Raw genomic sequence first — 25,680 nt, forward strand, 5'->3', positions numbered from 1 at the left:
TGTTGGCCAAGTCAGGGAAGAGAGCCTGTTGTATGTGCCGTCCGGGGTCTGAGAGCATCTGTGGCTGGGATGGGCAAGGCAGGTCCAGCTGGCACAACCTCGGAGGCTGGACTGGAGCAGCTGTGCGTAGCAGCATTGTGCTGTCTTGAGTGTAGGGAATCTGGCAGGATACTGGAACATACACATCGGAAGAAGACAAAGTTAAGTAGGTCAGGAAGAAAATTCCCTTTAGGTGTACATTTGAAACTTTTGGGAGAGCGAGCAGAGACAGAAGTTTTGCTGCAACAAGAAAAGTTTGAACATAGAGGTTCTTAAATTTATCAAGTTTCTTCCAGTAATTAAAGAATTCCGTTTTGAATCCTTCAATCTGTCATTTAAGGGCTATTAAGTCCAAGATTGGTGGCAGAGACATGTAAGGTTGGATAACCTTAATGGGTGCATAGAGTTTTGAAATCTCCAGAAGACTTCCCAGAGGGGAGCCTTAAGGAGTGGCAAATGCACTGCTCCCAAGGGGGGGTGGGGTCAGTATACATTCAGGAGTCCCAGGAATGGAGTTTGACTCAAAATTGGTACAATCTGTTCTAGCAACTCCTCAGTGCTGACCAGAGACCAAGGGTATAGCCGGGACAGTTTCAACTTCGCAAGGAGACACAGTACACCTTGCCTGGTAGGATTTCAGCAGCAGGAGTAGGGGTGGGATGGGGAAGGAGGGGAGCAAGGAGGGGGCCTGTGCTTGAGAGGACGTTCACCCAAAGAGAAAGGTCCTAGCTGAAGGTCCACAAAATGGACCAGCCATAGTCATGGAGACCGTGGTCAGGGACCTGCTCTCCCCAGAAAGCCAGAGAGCTACCAACCGTCTGTCTCGCAGAAAAGGGGAAGCCTTCATGCCAAACAGGAAGGGGATGATTCACCATTCAGCCAGTGTTGGGTGCAGAAAGCTGGCAGCTGGAAAAAGGAAGGAATCCCACCCTCTGAAACAGGCCATACGTGGGGGGAACTTAAGCCGTTGATTGGCAGGACTTATCTGGATTCCATTTGACCCAAGAGGTGGATTTCCTGTAGCTTACAAGAATCCTTTTAAGTTTACATAGGAGATGAAGATTAGACATGCTAGCATCACTACCGTAGGCAATTTACAAACAACACACATCGTAGGAGAAGACATCAACATACATTTTTCTATTATAGTATAGCAGAGGCATGGGGGGGGGGACCTAGAGTTAACATAATGAATAATCTTGAGGTGAGTTTAGGAAAGGTAGAGGCCTTATGGATCTTTCTGGAAGAGCGCCACCAATAGTGGATCATATGGTGGAATGTTTTTACTACCAATGTTAGATTAACAAGTTAGAGCTTTATTGATTTGTGTCAAAGTTCTGGGCAGACTTAACACAATGGTTCCATAGCAACAGGAAGAAATCTAAAGCATTTCCGTCTATTTTGGATACCTTAAATCATCTTTTAGACCCACTAATATTCATAACTTGCATTTACCAACCATGAAACACATTCTTAGCCTCTCAAATACTTTCACAGAAGCCTTCCTTTTAATTTAAACTTCTGTGTCCTAGCTAATTGTTTACCATGACACATAGGAGAACTTGCTGTGAACACTCATTGTCCTTTAGCTAAAAGAACTGTAAAAGGTTGTATCAGAGACCTTGTTGCTGAGTCTGGTTACAAGGTAGTCTGTATCTAGACCTGAGGGTAGTAGCTCTAGGACCAAAGCTTAAAGCCTGGTTGGCTGCTTATGGAGAGGACTGAGAAAGCATCTGAGACTTGTTTATCTTAAAATGGAGCCTCTGAGTAAGGCAACCCTGCCTGCCTCTTAAAATGAGAGATCTAGGTTCTAGTAGTTTTAACAAGTTAATTAATTAACTAGAGAATTAACATGGTGGATTACTTTGGGCTAAGGAGCTAATTGCCTGTTCCCTAGCTATCAAGCTTATCCATCAATATGATCAGAGACCTGAGAAGGATAAGTTGTAGTTTAAATGAGTTTATGTATCAATCAAAAAGAAATTACTAGTCAGTCCATAGCCCAATCCTACACAGTTGTGTCAGGTTCCTGTGGCAACATGGACAGGTGGTCTGGTCATCAGGCTGAGAAGATCTGTGGCTTTTGGTGAGGAAGAGCTTGTGAGAATCTGACCTTGTCTCATTACAACAATGTGAGACAATAACTCTGCAGGTGTCCAATTTGCCCACAGTTCAGGCTGGGCCCTAGCAGAGGGTGAAGTGTTGGGTGCAGTCTGCCCAGTGGTTAGCACACCACAACCTGGGCCTGAAGTCATCTGTCACTGTACCCCAATCGTCTCTGAGATCTTGGGGAACTACTGGTAGGATTTGGAAATCTGTTTTTCATAGTAAAGGTATACATGTTCAGTGCACTTTAACCTAGCGCTCTGGGATTAAAGTATTAACTACCACAGTCACTCACTGTAGAGTTTTACCTTTGGTGAGTCGCTAAGTTGACACAGGTGCCATTGTTCAAGGTTGATTAACTGTGAACCTGAAGCTTCAATGAGTTTGTCATAGTCCACTTCCTTCATGTCCACCCTTCTGTTTCCCCTTCCTTGGAATCCCCCTCCTCTCTCTGGCCACCTAAGTTCTGTAGATATTATGAATGAAACCCACATATCTGAATCACCAAAGGAAGCATCTACAAATGAAGAAATGGCTGATCAATTACTGGCTCTAATCAGACCCATCCCATGGGAGAGAACCAATCCCCGACACCATGAGTGTTACTCTGCTATGCTGGTAGACAGGAGCCAGGCATATAACTCCTCTGAGAGGCTTCACCCAGCAGCTGGTGGAAACAGATGCAGAGACTCACAAACATTAGACAGAGCCCAGTACGTCCTATGGAAGAGTGGGAGAAACGGTTATAGACCTGGAGTGGCCAAGGACCTCACAAGGTGACTCCAACCTGGAGTGTGGCTTCTGGCCATGGAGCTAAACTGCTCCCAGCATCTACAACAGATCAGCCTGTGGACAAACTGAACTCCTGGAGAGTCATTGTCTCACGTTGCTGAACACAAGGTGAGGTCAGCCTCTTCCATGTTCACCTTTCACAGAGCAGCCCTGTCCTCTGTGCCTGATGCGAGGCTGTCTCTGCCCATGGTCCCAGGCTGTCACAGGAGACAACCGGGACACTGTCTGTTTACTGGGATCCGACTAACTAGTCATCTCTGTCATTTGTATTAATGCACAGATTCCTTTAGGTTACAATTTATCCTTCTCAGGTCTCTGATCACATTGACGCCTAAGCTGATGTTAGCTTGATATCTAGTCAAAGTTCAAATCACTGCCTTAAAATCCCATTCTTTTAACTAAAGACAGTGACTGCTCACAGCAATTTCACCTACTGCTTAAAGCTTCCAAGAAGGTGTTTTAAGTTGGTAGATGCAAGTTATGAAGGTGAACATGTCTGAAAGATGCTTCGTTTCCTCCTGTTGCTGTGACATTGTTGTATCAACTGTTCAGAGTGTTAACACTGATCAATGCAGCTCTAATTTATTCATCTAATTATGGTAAAACATTCCGCTATGCGATCTTATCATAGTGCTGAGATTTTAAATTTCCTTTTGTTACTGATCCACAGGGGCCAAAAAGGCTTCTCTTTTCCAGACTTACCTCAGAGTATCTGTGCTCTTAACACAAATTTCTTTTCCCAAGCCTGCGCTATGCTATATGTCTACTGCCCTTTTCCTATAATGCTTACATGTCTAACAATGTGTATTTCACTGCAGATTACAAACAGTGATGATGCTAATGTGTCTGAAATTTACCTCCCTTTATGAACTTAGAAGGATTCTTGTAAGCTGCAGGAAATCCACCTGTCCGGTCAAATGGAACCCAGATAAGGACTGTCAATCCAAAACCTGAGTTTCTCACCTACCACCGGTCTCTAAGGATGGGATTCCTCCTTTTCTCTGATTTTGGGACTCCCCTCACCTAACTACCTGATGCCACCTTTCTGCACCGCAGACCAGCTGACAGCCCCGGTCTGCATGACTGCCTATTTCTTCTCACTAACCTACAACTATAGGACTTTTTCACAGGGTGAAACCGCTGTTTCTGCTACAGCTGTTTCTGCTTCCACTTCTGTTGCTATCACTACCGCCACTGCCCAGGAAAAGCCGTCCATTCGCCATGTCTCCAGGCTCCTCTGGGATGCCGTCTGAGAATTTCAAATCCCTGAGCCCACATTAAGGGCTTCTAAGCTTACATGCCTCTGCAAGCAAACCTAGACAGGTCCAAACTGAAGCCTTTTAATTATTGCCAGCAATCAGGTAAAATGGAAGGAGGCTCCCATATCCAGACCTTTTCTTTGCTCTCCCATGTTCAAGCCCTTCCTCGGATAAAATGCAAAGGAGCTCCTTATATCCAGACCTTTTCTTTGCTCTCCCCAAATTTCTCATCAATCGTCAGCATTGTCTTAAGCTTTTCTCTTTGCTCCCTCAAGAGTCTCAAATGTATTCCTGAAGGGAATTTTCTCCCCAACCTACTAACTTTGTCTTCAGCCCACATATATGTTCCAGTGTCCTGCCAGAGTGCATACATCTGGCACATTGTCAAAGCAGCTGCCCACAAGTGATCTGGTCCAACTTCGGATATCATGCCACCTGGACCTTCATCGTTCCTCCTAGCCTGACCTTCTCAGCTGCAGATGCTCTCAGACCCTGGACAGCAAATCAGCAGCAGCCTGTTCTTCTGGGACCTGGCCTACATTTCAGACTTTAAACTCCCTATCACCACCATAACATCAGCAGGAAGTAGTTAAGATGATTACTTCATCCCTTATCCATTTGCAAAAAGCTGAAATGGTGTGCTCCAGACCCCGGACAGAGAGCTCCAGGTTCCCCCAGCACTCCTCGGTCCCTATCTGCTGCAGGACATGGCTGACATAGCCTGCGCTCTACCTTAAACTTTCAGGGCAAAACTTTTCCTTCCCCTTCACTATATAATTTGGACATTTATTGCTATTGCTTTTTTAAAAATCTCTTTTCTCCCTTTCCATGCCAGCCAAAAGCTGCTTGCAATGAATCTGCATTTACATACTTTAACTTACCTTATATAAGAGCAATCCAACATTCCTTATTTGTAATTATAGGAAAAGGTAGGAATGTTAGGACTCTGCTTCAGTCCAACTAATTGTGATGTCATCGCTTACCTGCCACGGAGATGTGACCCTGCCCAGGGCCAATGGAAATGTGTGCCCACGTTAACCACTGAATTTCTGAAATTTTGCATTTAAGAAGTTTGTCAAAGACTGTCCTACTTTACAGTAACATTCACGAACCTAACGTCTTTTCAGTGCACAGGACTCTCCCTTGCACATGGATGGGGCACACAATGAAGGGTTCAATGATGTCTAAAGTGCACAGTGTAAAAAATCATGAGGCAGTACCACCTGTGCCGACTTAGTGACATACAAACGAGAAACGGGTGCAATTAGCCCACTCGATTGATGCATCCCTTTCACGGCAGCAATCTGGAGCGAGAAGCAGGTGCATGCCTGAGTTCCAGGTCAGCCTGGTCCATGCAGCCACTTCAGGCCAGGCATGGAGGCATACCAAGACCCTGTCTCCAAAAGAAAAGTAAAATTAGCAGCCAGTGTTAATGAAAATCTTTCTCCTGGGCCTGGACAGATGGGAGGAGCCCATCCTGCTCTTGCAGAGGACCAGAGCTGAGTCCCCAGCACCTGAGCCCTGCAGCACACATGTTCCTGTAAATCTACCTCCAGGGTTTCCTATTCTCTCTCCTGGACCTCATGAGGACACACCCCTTGCATACACTGAGAGACACACAAAAATACATACAAACAAAAACTGAGTCTTAAAATTGTTTCACTCAAAATGTTGGTGAAACTGAATTTTATCTGTGTTTCAAATAAAGGAACACTTTTTTTTTTTTTAATCCTTGTGATCTGCAGTGAGGAAGATGAAGATAAGATCTCCCAGAAGTCTTAAATATCCAAAAATCTCTTTCGACACCATTGTCTCATTTTGGAAAATAGTTCTTTCTCTTCTTATTCTGCCTATGTGCAATTAGTTACTAATATCTGCATGGAATCAAAACTCTCAAAACCTCCACTTCCTAACATGGTAAACATGGATGATGTAATCCACAGGGCACAGTCACCATGGAAGGCTACACAGTGTCTACGCCTGCGCAGAAATCCTGACATTCAAACATTTGAGAATTGCTAACTTACTGGCCTCTGAGCTAGGACTAAAGGATGTTGTGACCAGGACTAGGCCAACAGGGATCAGGGTAAAACAACTTATGCCCAGACATGAATCCCATGATTCCTGGCTGCAGAACTGGTTCTGAGGTGGAGAAGCAGAGCCCTAGAGATTTCTTACCCAGTGAGTGATCTCTCCCGGAACCAACCCATAAGTTCTATGTCACTGCCTCTGGGAATTCTTAGAGCATCCAATCAGCCTCATCCACATTAGGGTTATGAGGTGAAGAGGCACCAGTCCTCACTGAGACTCCACTCATCTCGGAGGATGACGACCCCTGCAGCCTGCACCCTCCTCCTCCACCTTCTGGTGGTCTTGGCCCTGAAACAGAATTGTGCAGGTGGGTACACTATCTGGAGGAAATGGCCTTTTGGGAAGCAGAACAAAGCACTGGGAATCCTCATATCTACATTTTCTCCTTTACCCAACCAGACCCTCCCCATTCCCCATGCTGCACCCCCCTGACCCTCTTCTTCATCTCAGATCCAGAGACCCCCACTATGCCTGCTCTGCTCCCTTCCCATCCCACCAGCCTGCCCGGGCCAGGTATGTGAGTAAGGCTCTCGGTGTGCACCCCCCTCAGGCTCACACTGGATGCAGATTTTTGACACTTTGGTTCATGGACCGGACATCTGGGAGCCTCGATTCATCCGGGTAGGCTATGTGGACACCACACCATTCAAGGCATTTGACAGCCAAGGAGCCACTGTAGGCATGTGACCTCGGGCTCCTTGGATGGAGCAGGAGACACCTGAGTATTGGGAGAAGGAGACAGAGGATGCCCTGCACTCCTCACAGGATGAAAGACGGTCTCTTCAAATGCTGATGAAGTTCTACAACCACAGCAAGGAAGGTGAGTGATCCCAGGTCTGAGGTCCCTCCATGTCCTCTTGGTCTGGCCTACTAAGCTCCACTCTAGACCCCAGGTCCCAGGTTAAGCCAGAGGCGAAGGGACCTCTGGAGACCTTTGATTTAGAAGAGCCACAGATTGTGACCTGATTAAGGGTTTAGTTTGGGAAAAAAATCCCAGGAGAGGGAGAAGCATCTTGGTGACAGTAGTTGAACTGGGGGGAGGGGCAGAGTATCTCACGCTACAGAGAGTGATTGGCTGCAATGTGGAAAATGGTGGGTGCTTCCTCTGCGGTCACTATCGGGTCGCTTACTACGGCTACGACTACATCTCTCTGAACGAGGACCTGAGCTCTTGGACCGCAGAGGGCAGGGCAGCTCAAATCATAAGGAACAAATGGAAGGAGAACATTTTGGCAAAGTACAGGACTTACCTGCAGGGGACATGCATGGAAATGCTTCACAGATTCCTGGACCTTGGGAAGGAGACCTTGCTGCGCTCTGGTAAGAGAGGCACCTGCCAACTCCTTCTGTTTCTGGTCCTGGGACTCCTGTCTTCTGAGGGCTCCTCCTATGCAGGGAGCAGCTGGAATGCTTACACTGTGTTGCATCAAAGGGAAGCAGCGCTCCTGAGTTTCCTGACTCCCCTGAGAGTTCGCCTTCTCCTGGGATAGATCAGGGTGTCAGTTAAGCAGCAGCTCCCTTCCATCTGTGAATCACGTCCTCGCTCAGGCTCTCTCTCTCCATGCACAACAACAATGAATGTGTGACTCAGGGCTGCTGAGTCTCTCAGACCCTGCCCAGTCAGAACCAGGAGCCTATGTCCCGACAGGAGACCCCGAGTCTCCTGCTCTGAGCTGGCTCATGGTGATCATGAAATTTTCCCAGGAATGGATCACCCAGCTGCTGAGTTTAGGCTTCTGAGTGGGTCTGCTCCCCTCCCTGGTGCATCTCTCCCATCCTTTCCAGGGATGGTCACATGAGCACTGTTCAAACCAAAGAGGAATACAAAAATGCCTGAAGTTTCCAACTGTCTCCCTCAGATCCCCCCCAAACACAGGTGACCCATCAAGTAAGGCCTGAAGGGAATGTCACCCTCAAGTGCTGGGCCCTGGGCTTCTACCCTGCTGAGATCTCCCTGACCTGGCAGAGGGATGGGAACAACCACACTCAGGACACTGAGGTGCTGGACAGCAGACCTGGAGGGGACGGAACCTTCCAGAAGTTGGCAGCTGTGGTGGTGCCTTCTGGAGAGGAGCTGAGATACACGTGTCATGTGAACCATGAGGCATTAACTGAGCCTCTCACTCTGAGATGGGGTGAGGAGTGGGTGTGAGCAGTGTGCTGTCAGGAAAAGTGTGAGGCCTTGTGAAGATCCTGAGTGGGATCAGGGTTGAGCGCTAGGGTCAGCGTCCTCCCTCTTCCTTCCCTTCCCTCCTCAGAGCCTCCTCAGCCAACCATTGTCCTCATGGCAACTCTTATCGGCCTGGTTCTTGGAGCTTTGGTGATGAGAACTGTCATTATTTTTCTGATATCGAAGAAATAAAGGTAAGGGAGGGGCAGGGTCTGAGGTCTGGTCTCCCTAGAGTTTTCCAGCACAAGCTATGAATGTACTCTGCCCCATAAAAAGGAAGGCTGTTTCCACACACAGGTGCTGGGGCCTGTGTGCAGACATGAACTCTATTGTAAAGCATAAAGGAAATAGTGGACAGACCCACACCTTCTTGATGGAGGTGATGCCACAGAGAAGGTCCCTACTGAGAACAGCCCCTCAGGAAACCAGTTAGTCCTCTTTATGTACAGCCTGCCATCATGTCTCCTCCTCCTTCCATGGAGCTGCAGGCTCAGTTCTGGAAACTTCCCTGGGGTTTGCACTAGGATGTTTCTCCCACTCTTGTACCTTTACTGTTTCCCTGGTCTCTCACTGGTTGTGTCCTTTCCACAGGGACACTGAGGCATCTATACTTTGTTTGCCAGTAGAAAGTGGGTGTTGGTTCCTGAGACCCTCACAATATGGTGGACAGGCACTCATTGTGAGGAGGTCACACATGTTCTCTTGGACCCAATGCTGTGGGCTCTTAACAGGTCTTATTCTGTATTGCCATAGGCAGAGACAGTGCCCAGAGGTCTGACGCATCTCTCCCAGTAGGATAGGAAGTGTTCAGAGAACATACTCCTGTGCTGTGGTGACTCTGTGGTGGGGTTGTTTTTAGTATGGATGCCTGTTCTGTATCACAGCTTGACAATAACCAATAAGAATTTGCTCTTAATTATTCCTTTTAAACTGTGACATGCCCACCTTATGTGACTTCAAAAGCTCCTGACTTTTCTATCTCACACTGGCATCTCAAGTGTCTGTCTCCTGTCAGCATGACACAGGAAGTGAGTTCAGCCCAGATCCCAGCAGGATCCTCTCCACACTGCCCTGTGTGTCTTCCCCAGTCAGCTCTGCTGATCCAGGAGAGGCAGGCCCAGGAGACCTCCACCTGAGACTGAACTGTTGTTTCCAATGAGCTATCAATTTAATCTTCCTTCCTGAACATAAGGATGTGGATATTTTGGTAATTTTGTTTGTTAAATTCTTCCCATGGTTTGCTTAGTGGGTGAACCCAGTCAGAGCAAGTTGACTAAAACAGGAGCTCCGTCTTGAGAAGGTGAAGTCGATCTTCTGTGTCTTCCTGTAGGTGCCTGTCCCTCTTCCAACCTCACACTTACACGTTAGCTCATCTTGCTAATAAACTTGATCTTTGCTTCATACTAATAGTCCTCAATTTTTTTTTCCTCTGTTCACCTAGGTAGTTTTCTTGTAAATGGCACTTTTATCTCCTAAGATCAAGTCAGGAGATGAGCGCCACACCGGAGCTGTGTGAACACATCACCTGGGCTGAGCCAAGAGCGTGCTCGGTTCTAATATCTCTAGCCCTGGAGATTTCTACTCTGCATATAATCTACCCTTCCAGTCTGATTGCTTCAACCTGGCTCTTCTTCGCCTCTCACAAAAGTTTTCTGCTTGGCGCCGTACTAACCTCGGCAATATGTTCTAACTTCCTGGCCCCTTCTTGTTCTCTGTCTCATCCTGTTTCCCCTCTTTCCAGCTTTTCTCTCTGTAACCTGTCTCTGTAAAACTGTCCCAGTAAAGCTGCCAAACAAACGCAGCACCCACGAGCCACCTCACCATGCTTTTCTCTCTCACTGCTCTTAAGTACCCCTTCTTCCTCTGCCGCTCTGTGACAGTTCATAGCTGTCTGTAACCCCAGTTTCAGCGAACGTGAGCCCCTTCTCTTGCACCCATGGGCACTAGTCATTTTCGAGATGCATAGACGGGCATACATGCAGATAGAACACCCCTATAAACAGCAAGTGCAGTTATACTTAGAAGCGAGTAATGGGGGCAGGTGCTTGAAATAAACCACCAAATGAATCAATGTGTCAGTATCTAATGATTGGTCTCTTTTTCTTTCCTCTTCAACAACAGTAACTCCTGTTCCAGGCTGTCCGTTGCCACCTTCTGGTCTGCAATGGCACTGCATGCATTCGGTGCATGGGTGGGCATGTAGGCAACACACACACACACACACACACACACACACACACACCATTAAAACAAATTGTTAAAAAGATGTCAAGCACTTACTAAGGGATCAGTCTTATCTTGGGGTCTCACAACAGATATTTAATTCATCTTATGAAGTACAGAATGAGTTGCGGTACAGAATCAAAGTGTATAGGTTTAAGGGAGGTTGGGGAGGCTGGGGTGCAGCTCAGTTAGTGTAGTGCTTGCCCAACATGCAGAAAGCCCTGGATTTGGTCCCCAGAGAGCACAAGCCAGCTGTGGCATCAGTGTCTATAATCCCAACACTCAGGATTTGACTGCTACATAGTGAGTTTGAGGCCAGCTTGGGTGACACTGAAACTTGGTCATATTTAAACAAACCAAAACGATTGGAGCTGGGGAGGGAGCTCAGTGATTAAGAGCAGTTGCTACTCTTCCAGATTTGCCAGATAACCAGCGAGATTCCCAAAGGATGCGTTGCCATGTTAGATCCTAGTGTGCAGATCTTGAATAATGTACGAATGAAAAAACGGAATGTTAATAGTAGAATGCGAGACAATTTATCCTGACGCTGAAATGGGAGTTCAGAAAAGTAGTTGCAGTCACAAAAGGTAGTTACTTTCTTGTTGGCACAGCAAACTTCATGACAGGAACAACCCAAGAGCAAAGGTTTGTTTTAGCTCACAGTGGGAAGGAACAGCCTGTCAAGGCAGAAGACTCATGATGATAGTAAGTCCCACGTGGCAGGCAGCAGGATGCAGCGCTGCCTGCCAGCATCTCAGCATCTCAGGGCACTGAGACTCGCAGCATTTTTATTTCTCCCCATTTTTTTTTTTTTTTTTTTTTTTTTCAGTCTGGGGCCCCGGCCTATGGCTATGGCGCCACCTTCCTTTAGTTAAAGCTCCCTGCAAATGCCCTCAAGACACGCCCAAGGTGTGCCTCTTAGGTGACTGTAAATCCACTCAGATTGGCAGTGAAGATTAACCATCAGGTATCCTTTGAGAAATAAGAGGAGCTGAGGGTTTTGCTTTGCTAAGGAACTCAAGGTCGTTCTGCTGTGGTAGAATTCAAATAAGAACAGTTCACAGTGGGCCTCTCCAGACAGAAAGCTCAGGAGAGCATCCGAGAAAGCTGCTCTTTTGCTGGTGTTGCTGTGTACAGCAGAGCCTGGGTGCTGCGGCTGTTTCTGGTGCTCTGCGAGCAGATGCTGAAGAAACGCGGCATCTACTACAGGAGCCTCCAAGGCACAGAAAGCCTGTGCTTTCCCTTTGCGGTGCTCTACTGCCCTCTAGTGGCAAAGCTTCAGGGTCCGCTGGCAAAGAACTTGACTAAGGGCTCGGGACCACTTTTGCAGCTAAGACGCAGTAGGTCATTTCTCACGCAATGGGGGCTACGCCTGAACCTTCTACCAAACTAAAAATGGAGTGAGACCACAAGCCTGTCAGTGTGATGTTATTTGTACAGTGCAATACTCATCAATTACTTTTTTTCTTGCTTTGTGGTCAGTCTATTAAAGAGACATTCACACATTTCAAAGATTGTTTAAATCATGACATCCAGACTTAAGGACATGAACATACGGTGACTTTAAACATAGAATTGAAACTAGTCGTCACAATCTACTACAGAACCAATGTTAGTAGTGATTACTTTGGAGCATAAATCAAATGGTTTAAAAATAAGCTTGCAACGTGCATAAGGGACCCCTAAAACATGTGACTTCCTTCTCCACATGCAGGTGCTTTCACTTTCTGGCAGTTACTGAACAAGGGTTTTTCACACAGGGATTCAATAGAAGAATCCATCTCTCTCTGGTCATGGGGCAGGTGTTTGCGTGGTTACCTGCACTAGTAAACCCTGAAGTTAATGAGTTCTATGAGTTCATATGAGTATTCTTTCTGCTGTTAGTTTTCCCGTAGTAAACAAGGCGCTGGAAGGGAAAAATTTTGACAACCTAATTGTCAGAGATTGGACCCAACTTTTCTCTTGGAGGCACCTGAGTAAAGCAGCTATTCTAGCTGGTGTGATAAAACACTTTAGCAAAAGGCCACATAGACGCCCTCAGACCTAAGCCTCAGGAAACATTTTAGAAGGGGGAGGAGGTGACACAGTTGTAAGAGGCAGAGAGCATGCTGTGAGATTGTGTCTCTTAGGAATACCCGAATCTATAAAATCCCACCAACACGACTACCCGAACATGAGCTGGACTAGGACAACAGCAACAGACAGGTCAAAGTAAACGGGGAAAAGTCCACAAAGCATCAACCCTACTCAAAGAACTACAGGCACCAAAGAAAAGCTGGGGGTGGGAGGAAGAACATCCCACCAGTTGGTTGTCCAATGACAGGTCGTCAGCCTCGGAAATACAAATGCAAGTATTGTTATACAGACTGGGCAGGTTATATTTAACTGTGTGTGTGTGTGTGTGTGTGTGTGTGTCTGTGTGTGTCTGTGTGTGCGCATATGTGTACATACACACAATAACAGTTAAAATATAAAACAATTAAATTAGAAGAGAACAAGGGAGGGAAGGAATAAAAGGAAAGGGAGATTTGTAGTTATAATCTCAAAAATAAAATAAAATAAAAATAAAAGCATCAGGAGAAAAGAGGATTACTTTAGTTCACAGTTGTAGGTCTCCATCCATTACTGTGAAGAAGTCAAGTTAGGAGCTTGAAATGTCTAGTAAAATCAAGAAGAGAGAGTGCAGGCAGGGAAATGGGCAGGCTAACTGCAGACCTTCACCTCTTCCTCGGCTCCCCCAAATACAATTCCCTAGTCTCGTCCCCAGCTTTGCAGTCAGCCACCTCCTGTGGCCTCCCTCCTTCTCTGTCCCCTTCTCCAGTGGATCACACAGATCTTTACCTCCAAACTTATTTCTCCCCGACTCATTCTTTATCGCAGTCCCCAACTCAAACAGGCATTTCCTGGGAGCCTTGGAGGCCGCTTTGGCCAGGGAAGGAGGCACGCCAGCTGTAGACCCCCACCTCTCCTCCCTTCCTCTAAGTCCAACACAACACTGTCTTCACTGCTGTGACAGACCTTCTCTGGCCTCGCCTCACTCTCTGCACCTGTTACCAGGAAACTAGGCAGATCCCGATGGAACACTCCCATTTTCCTCCCTCCTGTGGACCTCTTCAGTTCCCATCCTCATGGCCTTTCCCCACTCCTAGGTGTCATCTGTCAATACCGAGAAATACATTTTACCTATAATCCCCAGTGGCCACACCTATCAGGATCCCAGAAGAATTTCCCACCAAGCAGCACACAGCCACCACACTCTCCTACGAAACAGAAGTGGTAACAGAAACCAAGGAACAAAGCACAGAGCCCAAACATCAGCATAAAAACACGATAACATCCAAGGTAATGCTAATCCACTAGAGCCCAGAGAATCTAACCAGAAGGTGCTGAGCATTGCAACATAGCTTGAGAGAAAAAAGACCTTAAAATATCCTTTATTAATATGATAGAGGTCCTTAAAGAGAAAATTAATAAAAATCCTTTAAATAAATATATGCAAACACAAACTGGAAGGAAATTAATAAAACAGTTCAAGACCTGAATGTGGAATCAGAACCAGTAAAGAAACTGTAGACTGGAGCTAGAGAGATGGCTCAGTGGTTAAGAGGACTGACTGCAAATCCAAAGGTCCTGAGTTCAATTCCCAGCCACCACATGGTGCCTCACAACCATTAATAGGATCTGATACCCTCCTCTGTCTGATGCATTCTTCTGTCATGAAGACATACATGCAAATGGAGCACTATATACAAATGAATAAATATTTAAAAAAAGAAACTGCAGACTGAGGGAAATCTGGACGTGAAAAATTTAGGCACTGTGAGAGGAATCACAAAGGCAAGCCTCACCAACAAAATACCAAGGGAAGAGAGAATCTAAGAGATTTTCAACACAAATCATAGAAGACATGAATACTTCAGTAAAGAAGACTTAAATCTAAAAATATCTCAGAAAAAAAAAACACTCAGGAAATCTGGGACACTATGAAAAGACAAAATATAAAAATAAAAATAGAAATAAAAGAAGTTGAAGAAACAGAGGTCAACACGGGCAGTAGTGGCACACACATTTAGTTCTGCACTCTGGTGGAAGAATAGGCAGATCTCAGAATTCCAGCCCAGCCTGGTCTACAGCGTGAGTTCCAGGAGAGCCAAGGGTACACAGAGAAACCCTGTACCAAAGAAACAAACAAACAAATAAAACAAAAAACAAAACAATGGGGAAAGGCATAGGAAAATATTTCCAACAATATTACAGAAGAAAAGTTTCCTAACTTAAAAAAGGCAAAGTCTATCATAAAGGCACAAAACCATACAGAAAAATAGACTTTATCACAGAATAATCAAAACAATGAATATACAGAACAAGGAAAATATTAAAATCCGAATGGGAAAAAGACCAAGTAACATGTAAAGACAGACCTATAAGACTTATACCTGACTTCTCAGTGGAGTCTCCAAAAGCCAGAAGGGTCTGGATATACCGTCTATAAACTTGATGACACCATTGCTACATATTACTACATTCAGAAAAACTACCAATCACAGCACATAGAGGGAAAAAATTCCATGATAAAACCAAAGGTCAGGAATAACTATCCACAAATCCAGCCTTCCAGAAAGCACTAGAGATTTTCCCCAGCCCTGGTGCTGCCTGCAGTCTCAGAGGTGGTAACCATCAGAGACTACCAGCAGTGATGAGGGCTGCCCTGTGCCCTCCGTGTACTATCTCCCGGGGCCCAGGTCTACCTGTGATCCCAGAGGCAACAGCCACCAGGGACTTCTAAGCCTGCCAGTACCAGAGACAACCAACTGGCTAAAGGCAAGCACAAGAACACACTCAACAAAACCCAGGGCAGCACGACACACCAGAACACAGCTGTCCTACAACAGCAAGCTCTGGATATCCTAACGCAACTGAAACTCAAGAAAATGGCCTTAAATCAATTCTTATGAAGATCATAGAGTCCTTTAAAGAGGAAATGAATAAATCCCTCAAAGAAATACAGGAAAATACAATTAAAAGGGTGAAAGAAATAAACGAATCCCTTCACAAAACACAGGAAAATAGAATGAAACAGGTGAAGTAAATGAATAAAACTGTGCAAGACCAGAAAACGGAAACAGGGAATAAAGAAGATACAATCTGCGGTATTCCTGGAGATAGAAAACATGAAAAAGAACAGAAAATGCTGACATAAAGATAACCAACAGACTACAAGATCTGGAAAAGAGAATCTCAGGTGTAGAAGATACGACAGTAGAAATCAGTCACTTGGTTTCCATGAGAAGACCAAGCCTAAAATTACTAGGAATAAATAATGCATTCCAAAGAGTTTCTAATACGTAAATATTTAGGATAAATAAAATAGGACACCCTTGAACAACGGTAATCACACCGTAATCACAAAGTCCAGTGGTCACAGAGGCTGTAACCAGGCAGACGAAGTTTAAGTGAGAAAGGAGAAGCTTTGACTTATCCCCTTGTACAGCGTTGTGGATACAGGTACCAGACAATACAGACTCTGAAAAATCTTAATTATTAACTCAGAACAAGCAAAGCAAAAGTTATTAACAAGCTGCACTATAAGCTTTTCTATATGTAAAATATTATCTTTTATTTATATATCAAACTAGTTTCTACAATGTTCCTGTCCTTATTATTTTTATGTTCTTCAGTAGAGTGTAGTAAGGCTTCTAATGATTAACTTAGTTTCTAAAATCTGAAGTTATATCCTTCTGCCTCGATTCTTGGTTTTCTCAGATTTTCATCTCATTTCCTTTTGTAACTGTATTGGTGTTTTTACGACAGAATAAGCAGAAAATGTTCCTAGGCTTAGTGGTGGATGTTCTTGCACTTCCACGGCCTTGATCCCAACCTGCAGGGACAAGGTTAACACATCCTGCTTGGCAGTTTCGTCATCATCAATATCTTTTACATTTCAAAAGTGTATTACTTCTTTCAAGAAGGTTTTCCATCTCATTTCCCTCTCCCAGACTGTCCCAGGCCACCAGAACTTTGAAGGCGAAGGAAGGCAAGTCAATGGAACTAAACAGCACTATATAAATGATTTTATCTTTTAAGTAATAAACTAGAGATAAAAGTTGGGGCTGTATCCACCCATGCTCAGAGCTGGAGCCTTGTCATGCATGCTTTTCAGCTATGTAGTGAGTGGCGCTGCCAGGGAACATTTTATATTCCACACTCAGCAGATCTCTGAAGAGTTAAGTATACCTGATTTTAGGCTTAACCTCCAAAACACACAGGGGAGCCTAAAGAAAGCTCGTTACCAAATGAACAGTTTACACCTCAGTAGCTTTTGTAAGGTTAGACTTTTACAACTGTATCCCCGTTAAGTTTCTGCCCTAAATTTGAGTTAAAGGTGTATTTGAAGATCCTTTAACATTAAAAATAAATCATATATGCAGTAAACTTTGAACCATAAGAACTGTTCACAGGAAGACTGGGGACTTTTCTGATCGTGTTAGAGAGTGTACCAGCTTAGAATATCATAGTTTTTTTTATATGACTTAGTGCCAGGACCCATTCTGTTAAAGGAGCTCATTAGGCATGTGGGCTTCCTAGCAGGTGATCCGGCATTTCGCAAGGTTTGTACTGTGAAGCACCCTCAGAATTTCTTCCAGCTTCTGACACGATGTCAAGAGCCATTGATTTGGGGGGAGTTCAGTAGATACGAGAGATCTCTGGGAGGTTTTCCAGGATGCAGTGTTGGAACAGGAGATGACTCGGGAAGGAATGATAGTTAGTGTGATGGGTGTTGCTGCGCCGGGCTGGGCTGCACTCACCACCTGCTCACACTGTGCTCACAGGAGACAGACACATTCACAGATGCAGGAAGAGACGTCATCAGCTCAGGAAGCCACATGAGAGAAAGAGAAACCAGGCCTGTGCAGTGAGGCTTAGTCAGCTGCCTTATCCTGCAGGTAAAGAGGACAAGGAAGAAATTCAGACCTGTGTTGTTAAGCGGTGACACATTGAACACCCCAACACAACTCAAGGGTCCCAATCCCAAGAGTTCCCACCCCCCAGTGATCATTTCTCTGGTTTTACCCCGTCACAGGCCAGTTCTTATAGAGTGTCACCTATTAAAAGTGAATAGGAGGCTGAACATCTGAAGAACTTTAACTCCATTGGGGGTGGGGAGAACAAGACCAGGTCAAAGCATTTTAAGACGGGACTGAAGGAGGAGGTGTGGGCTGGCTGAGACCCTCCATGGGGCTCTGTGTGTGTTGCAACAAGTATCTCAGAGGTAATTCCCTACTATAATTACTGGAAATCCTGGACGTCACTACCTAACTTTTGATGCCCATGAAAAGACCCTTTTATTAGAGGTCATAGAGGCTGCAGGCTCTAGAGGGTCAAGAGAAACCTCTTGATCCATATAACAAATAAGTTTCCAGAACTGTGTGTGACTGCAGTCCCAGGGAAAGATGAGGAAACATGGTGTGAGACTGCACATGGAGAGGACTAACTGGGTGTCTGTTTTGAGTAGGAACTTTTCCCTCTGACCTCAGTCAGATGAGAATCAGGTCTCCAACACCTCTGTCCTACTGGTCACAAACTCTGTCCATCATTTTCTGTAGGTTTCAAAATGGAGTTAATGTCAGCACTTCAGCCCAAGGCTGAGTAAGCAACTGTGTGGATGAAATTTGCTGTCACGTGGCAGGCACACCACAGCTTCAGCATGATATGCCAATGGAAACATGAGCTCAGACCCTGCCCCTTCCTTTCCTCTAGACCTCCTCTTCCATATCAGAAAAGTCACCACAGCTCCTGTGAGCAGAGCGCCAAGAACCAGAGCAGTAACAACAGCCATGATGGGGATGTTGGGCTGTGGAGGCTCTGGGAAGGGAAAGGAGGGAAGCAAGAGTGAGGCCTCTGACCTCCAGCTCTCAGTCTTGACCCTGCTCCAGGTGTCCCAGAGGACCCCCACTCTCTCAGTGAATAGCCTCTGTGCTCACTCCCTGTGCTTACCCCATCTCAGGGTGAGGGGCTCAGGCAGTCCCCCGTGGACCACATGGCATGCGTAACTGTGCTCTTCCCCAGAAGCCACCACCACAGATGCCCACTTCTGGAAGGTTCCATCCCCTGCTGGTCTGGTGTCCATATCTCCACGTCCTGGGTCTGGTTGCTGCCATCCCTCTGCCAGGTCAGGGTGATATCAGCAGGGTAGAAGTTCAGGGCCCAGCACCTCAGGGTGACTTTCCTGTTAGGTCTGACCTTATGGGTCACATGCATTTTGGGGATGACTGAGGAGAACACATCGGAAAATTCTGGCATTTTCATTATTCTATCAATGCTCATATAACCTTGTAGTAGTGGAGAAGAGAGTCATCTTGAAGGAGAGGGGCTGACCACACAGCAGCCTAAACTCGGGATAAGGATGGTGTGATCTATTCCTTGGAAAGTTTCAGAACCAGCATGATCCAGCACAGAGAAGACACTGGATCTCTCTCTAAGAATATGGACTTCTGGTTCCGACTGGGTGGAGATGACAGACTCAGAAACATTGGGGTCAGACCCCAAAGTCATTGTGCTAGGACAGTGAACAGGCCTGAGGAGCTCATTGTCCACAGTGCACGTGGAAGGAACTGCTGCTTAACTGACAGGCTGAACTGTCCTGAGAGAAGGCTTAGCCCTCTGGTGACTCTCTCCCTCTCTCTCCTCTCCTCTCCTCCTCCTCTTCTTCTTCTTCTTCTTCTTCTTCTTCTTCTTCTTCTTCTTCTTCTTCTTCTTCTCTCTCTCTCTCTCTCTCTCTCTCTCTCTCTCTCTCTCTCTCTCTCTCTCTCTCTCTCTCTCTCTCTCTTTCTCGTTGAATCAGGAAACCTACAAGCACTCTTTGCCCTTTGATGCAAGACTGAGTGAGGACTCCAGCTGCTTCCTGCTGAGGAGGAATCCTCAGAGGACAGGAGCTCCAGTCTCAGGGCAGATGGGGCAGGTACTGTCCTTACCTGTTCTCAGCAAAATCTCCTTCCCGTAGTCCAGCTGTGTGAGGAGTGAGTCCACGCATTCATCTTCCATATAAATATTCATGTCATTTGCAAAACCCAACTGATCCCACTCTTGCCTGAGCATCTCGGCTGCTTTGCCAACTGTGGTCCAAGTCCTCAGGTCTTCATTTAGAACAAGGTAGTCATGGCCATTGAAGGTTAATTCTAAGAATTGTTACTTTCTAAAACACCATAATATGGTAAAAATAATGGACATTTAGATTTCTGCCTCTACTAATTCTCATCTTTTGTACTAAAGATTATTTGGAGTTTTATTCTTCTGTTTAACTTTTTTGTTTCTTGTGCTATTAGAAAATGCAGAATCGCAGAAGTGTACAGGAAAATACTTTTAGATTTATTGTAAATTCTTGTTTATGTGTCTGTGTGCCTGGGTTTTTTGGATTCTGGGACTGCAGCTGTCTGAGGAAGCCAGAAGAAGGCACTAGAAACCCTGGAGTAGGAAGCACAGGAGGTTGTGGCATCCCCGACCTTTGGACCCTGACTCTGGTCCTCTACCCAGTGTAGCCATCTGCCCAACCACAGGAGGAATTATTTTTATTAACATCACCAGGTCATTTTGCTCTTTTTGAGTCTAGCCTGGACTCACAGATCTTCACATTCCTTTCCCCTGAGTGCTGAGATTGAAATCATGGGTCAGCACTGTAGCTTAAATGTCGATTTTTACATTTGATGCTTCCCTAGGTTGACACAGGTGCCACCTGTATTCATTCATTCAAAGCATCACCGAGTTCTTCATAGTGCTCTGCATCCATGTTCCTGAGAGAGCGCTGTCCACTGAGTGCGTGTTGTGTTATTGCACTTTCCTCTCTGAAAGGAGAACATTGTTGATCAAGTGCAGAAGTCTTTCAGTGTTCTTTTATTAAGTAAATTTTATCAAATATGGCTTGTCAATATGCCTACAATGGACACGAGAGTCATTCGTAAGCACTTGAAGTGGTTAAACTCATGGGATCCAATGGCTCTGAAACAGGAAATGTTCTCTGGAGAGCCTAGTGCTCTTCGTTGGTAGAGTGAGCTGCAGAAGGGTTAGGGAGAAAAATATTGACTCACACTTTAGATTCTAAGTAGAAACAGCATAGAATCATTAAGTATGTTGCAAATATCTGCATGTTGGACAGGAAAAACATCTATTCGCTATGTGTGGCCAGAGCTGCAAGGGCTCTATTTTGGACAAATATTGTTCAGTTGGGCACTTTCTTTTTGTGAAGTTTCCTGGCATGTCTTTTTCTCTGTGTGGATGAAGAGTGTCCAATGTGGCAGACATACAGACACCGTAGATTAGTATGAGCCTGGGGACCTGAGGTGCTGTGTCCCATGTCTGAGAAAGGCTCTTGATCTTATCTAATGACCCAGGTCACTCACCATCCTGCCTGTTTTGTATCATCTCTAGAGTCCTGACTCCCCACCTAACGTCCAGTGCTGGGGCCTGGTATCCTAGAGCAGTGTCTGTGTCACATTTCTTTACCCTGGTGTCTGTCCTCATGGTCCTTATAAAAACATTCTTCTGAGTCCAGCCTGGATGCCAGGAAGTCAACATTTCTCAAATGCTTTGACGTCTGATCTTCACACTGGCTTAGAAATTATATAGATTTCAATGACGATTAAGCTTATGTGGATATCAATCCATATTCACTATGTTATCAACTATGAGTTTTGAGACATTGGCTTCATGAACATATTACTAATTCGTTGTATGCAGAATATTTCAAGAGAGAAATAGCTATTTTCCCAATCACAGTGATATATAAAAAATAGATCATTAGGATGTCTACTTTTTTGCACATCCTTTTCCTCACCTTTGCATCTGTATATCCTTTCTTAACTTTCTGGCTTATTTAAAAGTCAGGAATGAACATCCTCACAAAAAATATGTCAAAGGAATAATATGTAAATACTCCGTTTTCAGTCGCCCCCGGGCTCCTTGTGTTTGTAAGCCAGCATTACAGTTGCCTGAGGTGGCCAGAAGAGGGCGCCAAAAACCGTGAACCTGAAGTTTCAGCAAAAGGCTGGCTGATCAAAACACACTCCATAGCCAGCCACTTTGCTGAAGGTCTTTATCAGCTGTAGGAGTTCTCTGGTGGAATTTTGGGGGCCACTTATGTACACTATCATATCATCTGCAAACAGGGATAACTTGACTTCCTCCTTTCTGATGTGGATCCCCTTGATCTCTTTTTGTTGTCTTATTGCTCTGGCCAGAACTTCAAGGGTTATACTGAAGAGATACGGAAGAGTGGACAGCCTTGTCTAGTCCCTGATTTTAGTGGAATTTCCTTGAGTTTCTCTCCATTTAATTTGATTTTGGCTATTGGCTTGCTGTATATATCCTTTATTATGTTGAGGTATGTGCCTTGTATCCCTGATCTCTCCAAGACTTTAAACATGAATGGGTGTTGGATTTTGTCAAATGCTTTCTCTGCATCTAAGGAGATGATCATGTGGTTTTTTTCTTTCAGTTTGTTTATACGGTGGATTACATTGATGGATTTCCATATATTGAACCATCCCTGCATGCCTAGGATGAAGCCTACTTGGTCATGGCGAATGATATTTTTGATGTTTTCAGAATTCAGTTTGCGAGTATTTTATTGAATATTTTTGCATCAATGTTCATAAGAAAAATTGGTCTGAAAGTCTCTTTCTTTCTTGGGTCTTTGTGAGGGTTAAGTATGAACGTGACTGTGGCCCTCCTAGAATGAGTTTGGTAATGTTCCTTCTATTTCTATTTTGTGGAGTAGCTTGGAGAGTACCAGTATTAACTCTTCTTTGAAGGTCTGGTGGAATTCTGTGTTGGAACCATCTGGCCTTGGGGCTTTTTTGGTTGGGAGACTTTTGATAAGTGCTTCTAGTAACCAACTATAGAAATGATCCCTGAAAGTATAGTCTTTAGTGCTTCTATTTCTGTAGGGGAAATAGGACTATTTGTTTTGTTTATCTGATCTTGATTCAAATTTGGCAAGTGGAATCCATCAAGAAAGTTTTCCATTTCCCTTAGATCTTCAAATTTTGTGGAGTATAGGCTTTTGAAGTAAGACCTAATGATTCTTTATATTTCTTCAGTGTCTGTTGTTATGACTCCCTTTTCATTTCTGGTTCTGTTGATTTGGATAGTGTCTCTCTGCCTTTTAGTTAGCTTGGGTAACGGTTTGACTATCTTGTTGATTTTCTCAAAGAACCAGCTCTTGGTTTTGTTGACTGTTTCATTGTTCTCTCTTCCTTGGAACCCGCTTTCCTCCCTAGCTACCTAAGCTCTACAGATGCTATGAAGGAAACTCACATTTCTGAATCATCAAAGGGAACAGCCACAAATGAAGGAAACAGGCAACATTCGCTTCTCTGGGTTTGGATTACTTCAGTCAGCATTACTGTTTCTTCCAGTTTCCTACAATTATGTAATTTCCTTTTTATCAAATAAAGCATTTATTTAAAATAAAGTGCATTATTTTATGTATTTTACTTGTTTTATTGACTTATTCTGTCATATATTACATGCTGACAGCAATTTCCTCTCCTCCTCTCCTCTCACTTCCTCCCTGTCACCTCCCCTCTCCCCTCTCAGTCCCTCCCTGTCACCTCCCTCTCCCCTCTCAGTCCCTCCCTGTCACTTCCCTCTCCCCTCTCAGTCCCTCCCCTGTCACCTCCCCTCTCCCCTCTCAGTCCCTCCCTGTCACCTCCCTCTCCCCTCTCAGTCCCTCCCTGTCACCTCCCTCTCTCCTCTCAGTCCCTCCCTGTCACCTCCCTCTCTCCTCTCAGTCCCTCCCTGTCACCTCCCTCTCTCCTCTCAGTCCCTCCCTGTCACCTCCCATCTTTCAAGCTGCTCTTCGGTCCTCTTACTTCAGCAAACAACAGGTTTCCCAGGGATAACAACTAAACATGGTGTATCAAGGTGAAATAAGACTAGGCACAGACCCTCATATCAGGGTTGTAAAAAGCAACCCAGTAGGAGGAAAAGGGTCCCAAAAATAATTTCATTTTAACATCTGAATAGTATTCTATTGTGCAAACGTGTCCCATTTTCACCCTCCATTCATCGGTGGATGGACATCTGGGCTGTTTCCAGTTTCTGCATATGATGAATAGAGCAGCATGGATGAGCAAGCACATCTGTAGTCACATGTAGAGTCCTTTGGGTATGTGCCCAGGAGTGGTACAGCTTTTACGCTGCTATAAATCTTGTAGTAGATTTGTGTGGTGGTCTGAATAAAAAAATGCCCCCATAGGCTTATATGTTTGAATATTTCCCCCAGTTGTAGACTACTTGGAAATATTAGTAGTATTAATAGGTGTGACCTTAAAAAACAAAAGTGTGTCACTGGGTGTGGGTTTTGAGGTTTCATTTCTGCTCACTTGAGTTCCACACCGTAAACAGTTAATTCTTAACAACTATAAGGTTTTCTGGTGACATTTATAATAATAATCACAACTGAGATTTGATGTTAATGTTTTAACACGCAAACACTGACAGAACTGTGTGTTGGTCAAACCATGTTCTACTTTCAAAATACTGTTGACTAACATGGCACCACTCAACGTACAAGACTCTGCTATTGGCATGAATAGGCTTGATCTTGAAGGATTCACTGATGCTTCAAGTTTCCATTGTAAACCACCTTAAAGAATGACACCTGTATCAGTTTAGTGACGTACTGAACATAAAAATTGATAGTGAGGCCACTCACGGTAGCTCATGTCTTTACCCAGCACTCTGGAGGAAATCATAGGTGCACCATTTTAGGTTGAAGGCTGGCCTGGTTTACAGAGCAAGTTGCAGGCAAGCCATGACTACATACTGAGATCCTATCATTAAAAAGTCATTAGTCAGGGCCACCTTGGTGGGGCACTCCTTTAATCCAAGCATTGGGAAGGTGTAGGCAGAGAAAGGTTTCTGCATTCTAGGCCACTCTGGTCTATATATTGAGTTACAGGACTGGCAGCAAGGGTATATAGAAAGCGCCTTGTCTAAAAACAAATAAAACTTCAATGTTGTAAAGATGTTTCTTAAAAGAAATCCTCCTTGAGCTGGGGAGCAGCTCAGCAGTCAGGAGCATGCACTGCCCCTGCAGAGGACGGGACTGTGTTCACGTCACCCACATTTTCCACTTGGGATTCACAGAGAAGTCATCCGGCCTCAGTGACATCAGCGCTCTGAGTTACACAGAGACCAGAGGAGAGTCAGAATTGATCCATCATTGGGGCGAAGGCTCCTGATTCTTCTTTCCGACTATCTTGGCTGTTGGTGCACTTCTTCCTACAAACCCTGGCCCTGACCCAGCATCCAACAGGCAAGTAAGGTTGTCAGGATGGAAAGGGGAGTCCAGACCTGAAGGGCAGCACCAGGGAAGCCTTCTCTCCTCCATAGCACACCCAGAACCCTCTGCCCCTGTCTCCATTCTGCACTCTCAGCCCTGCCCCCTGCTCCTCTCCCCACCTCTCCCTACTACAGACCTATCATGTCCATGGGGTCCTGGGAGGAGGGCTGGGATTTCACCTTGGGCTTCCACCAGGCTCAAATTCTCAGCTCCATTTCCAAAATTGCCTGATCTGGCCTCACCTCTGAAACTCCAGTTCATCTCTGCCTGAGCTGCTGTGCTGGCCACTGTCATCAGCACCCATGGATGTAGGCTCAATTTTCTCAACCAATATATTTTATTATAACTTACTAACCGAGTGCACACCACTTTATAACCTGACTAACCAAAACAATAATAAAAGAGGATTAAGGAACACAATAACAAAACCATAAGGATGTCAGTTCCAAGGAGTGATTCTCCTGGCATCATCAGCAGGATTTCTTCTGCTGGAACCTGGAGTAACCAGAACCTGGAACTTCAGCAGGAGCCCGGAGCCCCGAAGCCTTCCCTTGAGCGGTTCTCTCTAGGAGCGTCTTGAAGTGGAGCAACAAACAGCCAAAACTATCCCAAATCTCCAAAAAGCCCCGCCTCCAGTTCTGGGCTCATTTATGTATCTC

The 25,680-nt window shown here is 45.2% G+C and overlaps 1 protein-coding gene and 2 pseudogenes across 1 annotated transcript; 1 reads left to right on the forward strand and 2 right to left on the reverse strand.

Moving 5' to 3' along the window:
• Window positions 1–6,521: 6,521 nt before the first annotated feature.
• LOC127195105 (class I histocompatibility antigen, Gogo-A*0501 alpha chain-like) lies at window positions 6,522–8,649 on the forward strand. The gene is given in 5 exon segments (XM_051152542.1): window positions 6,522–6,594; window positions 6,838–7,107; window positions 7,335–7,607; window positions 8,147–8,422; window positions 8,546–8,649. Coding segments are annotated over 5 exon segments (996 nt in total).
• Window positions 8,650–17,600: 8,951 nt separating this feature from the next.
• On the reverse strand, window positions 17,601–19,860 carry LOC127195106 (saoe class I histocompatibility antigen, C alpha chain-like; annotated as a pseudogene).
• A 2,647-nt stretch (window positions 19,861–22,507) lies between these two features.
• LOC127196052 (uncharacterized) lies at window positions 22,508–22,599 on the reverse strand (annotated as a pseudogene).
• Between the last annotated feature and the right edge of the window lie 3,081 nt (window positions 22,600–25,680).

Source organism: Acomys russatus, chromosome 11, assembly GCF_903995435.1.
Source record: "Acomys russatus chromosome 11, mAcoRus1.1, whole genome shotgun sequence".
Taxonomy (NCBI): Eukaryota; Metazoa; Chordata; class Mammalia; order Rodentia; family Muridae; genus Acomys; species Acomys russatus.